Genomic DNA, 4,964 nt, shown 5'->3' with positions numbered 1-4,964 from the left:
AGCAAGCACTAGGCAAGGTGCTGCAGGCTCGTTTAATGCAGGAGGGGGCAGGCTTTATATTTCCCTTTTCTCTGCCCCCAAATCCCTTTAGTCAGTGTATTGTTTTCTGATTGGTCTGTGCCATGCAGTCTGTCAGCAGTCACTGGTCTCGTGAGCAGGGTACGGAGGTGTGGGCTCCTTTTGGCAGGCTATTTGCGGACCAAGAAGTGAAGTGAATTCTCACTGAATCCCAGGGCTCTGGGTCCGCGCCTTCTTTGGAGGCCTCCTGATGATGCTTCTGACTCCTTAGGTTTTGAAGTCACAGGTTTGAGGAGCTGAAGAACTTCTGGGTATCACATTTTATTAAAGTTCACCCAGAAACATCTATAGCTGGAGATAGCACTGTCTTTATATTTATAATTCCATATATCAGTTCAGGGTAGTCACAGATCAGAATTTGGTTGATTTTTATCATGTAGTAGGTGTTTGGAAGTAGGTGGTCCAGGGTTAACATGGAAGCCCTCAGAAATCAGGAGCCAAGTGATTTTCCTTCAGCTCAACCTTCCTTACTTGTGACTTTTAGCTTCATGCTTGTCACCTTGTGATTATCTGATGGTCACTTCCTTCCAGTATGGCCACCCCATCCCAGGAAGGAAGAGGAGACAGATGAAGAGCATGACTCCCATCAAGTAACCCTAGTACAATGGTATTGGCCAAATTGGTGTTACATGGCTCTCTCTCTAGCTGATAAGGAAGCAGGGCTTTATATCTCTGCCTGGGTGTAAGCACACTTTGAACAAAAATATGTTTCTGTTCATATGCACAAATAGGAGGAAGAAAATCCACAGCGCCTCTCATATTCTTTAACCCTCAAGTCACATATAAAAAAATTCTCTGTTGACAAACTTGTTTTGTAAAGGGCATAAAGTGGCTCTTTTAGTCTTCGAGGGCCAAATGGTCTTGATGCAACTATTCAACTCTGTGACTACAGAGTGGAAACAGCCATCAGCAGTGTATTAAGAAATGAGCAGGGCTATGTTCCAATGAAATTTTAATTGATAAAACAGCCAGTGGGGAAAATGTACGGACCATAGTTTGTCAACCCCCAACTCAGATTTTCTTATATGATTTTTCTATTTATTAAGCTAGGGCACCTCAGGCAAGGTGAAGTCTTTCAGAAAGATTGTTCCTTTGCTGTTAAACATAACCAATGGCCATGTGTGTCAGGCTAAAGTATTTGACAGATCTGAGGTTATTACACAAGTAAGCTGCAGAGGCCCCCGGCTCTGCAGATCACTCCAGAGATGCCAGCCTAGCTGAGAGACACATGACACTCCAGGTCAAGTGCTGACACTGGAGGAAATATTGGCAGCTGCCAGCCTGCCACAGCCGCAGCCACAGATGGAATTACTTAGGCTCTCTCCACCGCCCCCATTTCTCCCTCCCACTGGATTACACTCTAGAGAAGGATATCTGATAAAGTCAGTTTAATAAGGGGGTCCTTGTTAGCTAGGAAAGAACATATTTTCTTAAATAAAAGCAATGTGATGAGTTGTCAAAATGTCAATGTTTAGTCCTTAAGAAACACCTTTCAGACCATAGTTAAAAGAGCAAAGAGGTCAAATTAACCACAAACACAAAGTTCTAGTACCTTTTCCCTCTAGTCCATAGCCAAAGTTAAATAAATGTGTACTCCAGGCCACTTAAGGACTTAAACTTGTGCTGTATCTTTTTTGCAATATTTCTCAGAATAGACTTTCTTATACACTGTGAGACAAAAGAGTTATGAATACTTGATACTGTATCCAGTAGTGGAAAAGTCCTTATCTTAGAGATAGTCTGAGTAGTGATTTCCCCATAAGCCTCTGAGCCATGTTTCTCTGTCAGTCTAGAAATACAACACCTCCAAAGTCTATCAACATGAAGTTTAAGTAAGTTATTACATGGAGAGCTTCTGGTATACGTAAGATGCTCAAAATCTGTTAGTTCGGTTTACCTTCAACTCCTTCCTCAAAAATTAGAACCAGTACACTATCTAGCTTAATCCCTTTCATAAGGCATCAGGTCGTCCTCATATGGAGGTCCAATAACATTCATGTGACCACATTTAAGTCATTTGCAGGAAAGAAAAGGAATCATTTTAGAAATCCAAAATTGCTTGCAGTGGAAATACTTTCTTCTCACTCAAGGCACTTTGCCTGATAGCCATGAAATGCTCTTTTCCATGGCCTGGGTGATTTCTGACATTCATGTAATGTATGGCCAGTGAGAAGGTCAAAGTCCACATCTTTGAGTCCTACTGGGCCAAATGGACTAACAACATTTTAATTTTCAGATCAGAAGACAGAAGATGATGCAAAGAAAGGCAAACTTCTGAGGCAAGACCCACAGTAGGAGTCTCTTGGCAACAGACATGATCACAGTGCATATGCAGACTGATGCCTTGTCTGTCTTGTCATTCATAAGTATAGGTAATATTTGGCCATGACTGCTGAGGGCTTTCTCCAGAGAGGTTGGGTTCTTTTACAATAGTTATGATGCATGACACAGCCCTCGTGTCCTATGGCAACCACATTTTTGTTCTAGAGAAAATATAGCTTTAAGTATCCTTAGGGATGTCTTCCAATGGGTCCTGAGCCTGATATGAGCGTCTCATGTTCTTCAGGAGTATCCTTCAGGATGAAGGTACTTTCATCTCAAGGTCATTTCTTAGTCCACTTGGTTGAAAACCAGTTCTTTGAGATTTCCTGATACTTTTTTTTTTTTTTTTTTAAGCTCAGGGAGAGTGTCATGGTCCTTTCTGGAAAGTGCAATCATGGCATCTGTAGCTGGTGAATGCATTGGGTTTTTTTGGTCTAATAGGGAAGTTCCACAGAGAACTTAGACATGCTCTTGGTTGCTGGGAATTCTTAACATCTTTGGAGGGACACCAAAACTGAACTTCCCCAGAATCATCATCACTTTCGGCACTGTCCTCAAAAAATCTGATGTCAGTCTAGCAGAAAACATCTTCAACTAGTATCCCCTGACTTAGTGTACATGAAAAGTGTGAAACTTAAAGTCTAAATATAAGCAAACAACGTGAAAAATGGGTTTCAGGTAACAATAAAACCACTCGGGATGGACTATGTTTGTAAATAATCATTGTGCCATTGGAAAATGCTGTTGCATTCATGTCGGACTTGACCATTCTTTCAATGTCATTTTGGATGTCGAACAGCAAGGTATTAAGGGTTGGTTGAATTGCCTTCCTTTCCTTTCTTAGCTTGGCCTAGGCAGTTTCTGGAACTTCTGTATTACAGTGGGAATTTCATCCTGCCTTCTGTTGCCTAAAGGATGCAGTTGCCTGTTTTGTGCCAGCATATAACTAAAGAAGTGCTGAAGAGCCCAAAAGGATCACTTTGTCAATCTCCATGTTTCAAAAAAATAAAAAATAAATAAAAGCCATAGCTGGGTTTCTGGTAGAAATACCTTCATTTTCCTAGTCCAGCAGTTATCAGATTTAGATGTGCCAGAATTACATGAAGGCACATTAGAAGTAGATTGCTGAGCCCCACCCTCAAGTTTCTAAATTAGTATGTGAGGGGGACATGAGAACCTGCATTTTGAAGTTGTTCCTTGTGCTTAAGGGTCACACATTAAAAATGAGCCTCTTCTCCCATACTGAGTCAGTGAATGCATTTTAACTGATTAAGAAATCAGCAATGTCTTCCTTTGGTGATCAAGACTGGGATAATGTATTTTTAAGTCTAGAGATAAAGACTTCTCCACTGGGGGTGTACTTGGTGGTAAAACACTGGCTTTGTATGTGAGAGGCCCTGGGCTTGATCCCCAGCACTGAAAGAAGCAAAGAAACAAACAAATGGGCATCTGTGAGAAAAAGTCCCCATCGCCACAGCTTAAATGATATTCCGTACAACAGGAAGTCAAATGTGTCTCTGGAAGAGGCGTTAACTGACTTGTACTTATTATTTTTTTCTTTTAGGAACTTCAGTTGCAATCTGGACTAAAGGCTAACATGGACATCCAGGGTGGTCTAGCTATTGATATTTCAGGTTCAATGGAATTCAGTCTGTGGTATCGTGAATCCAAAACCCGAGTGAAAAACCGGTAAGTGTGAGCTTAATACTCTATGCAAAGAAATACAGGAATATGTCTGAGAAGCTGTTTAGCCTTCAGATTTCCCTAGATCTATGCTTAGTCTTTGTGATTGCTAAGTTATGAAGTTAGAAGTGATCATGGGGAATCATTCCATTCACAGCATCGTAGAAACGGGTCACACAACTCAACTGAGAGTCTTTCTGCTTGTAAAGACACCCACAGACAGTATGACCTATATATATAATATATATATTATATACGTACATATATATAATCCTCTCTTTGTATTTCACTTTAGTAGTTGACAGTGCTGTCATGAAATTTGATACTAAATTATTTAAGCTTATCTCTGTGATAGGGTCTTACAACTTCTCATTTGTTGACTTCAGTGATTATAATGACATGATGATCTTTCTTCAACCGCATTAAAAAGGTTTTCCATTGTACATATTCATTGTACATGGTACACTGTTACATGAGGACATTTTCACACAACTATACAAATACATTAAGCTCAGGCTGGAGAGATGGCTCAGCAGTTAAGAGTACTGGCTATTCTTGTAGAGGACACAGGTTTGATTCCCAGCACCCACATGGCAGCTAACAACCGTTCGTAACTCCAGTTCCAGGGGATCTGACACCCTCTTCTGACCTCTGTGGGCATTGCAGGACATGGGTGTCCTTACACAGATGCAGGCAATACTCATATACATAAAATAAGTATTTTTTAAAATAATATGCCAGGCTTGGTGGCGCATGCCTTTAATCCCAGCACTCAGGAGGCAGAGGCAGGCGGATCTCTGTGAGTTAAAGGCCAGCCTGGTCTACATAGTGAGTTCCAGGACAGCTGGGGCTACAGGGAGACCCTGTCTCAAAAAGACCAA

The 4,964-nt window shown here is 41.2% G+C and overlaps 1 protein-coding gene across 1 annotated transcript in view; it reads left to right on the top strand.

Moving 5' to 3' along the window:
- Mttp (microsomal triglyceride transfer protein) overlaps positions 1-4,964 on the top strand; it is a 50,061-nt gene that overhangs the window by 38,344 nt on the left and 6,753 nt on the right. The window contains exon 16 of the mRNA XM_008826171.2: positions 3,965-4,089. Coding sequence (XP_008824393.1) covers positions 3,965-4,089 — 125 coding nt within the window. The remainder of the gene's footprint in view (positions 1-3,964; positions 4,090-4,964) is intronic.

The sequence above is a fragment of the Nannospalax galili genome, unplaced genomic scaffold, assembly GCF_000622305.1.
Source record: "Nannospalax galili isolate Female #2095 unplaced genomic scaffold, S.galili_v1.0 scaffold189, whole genome shotgun sequence".
NCBI lineage: Eukaryota > Metazoa > Chordata > Mammalia > Rodentia > Spalacidae > Nannospalax > Nannospalax galili.
Note: the sequence above shows the minus strand (reverse complement) of the source record. Positions and strands in the feature narration are given on the sequence as shown.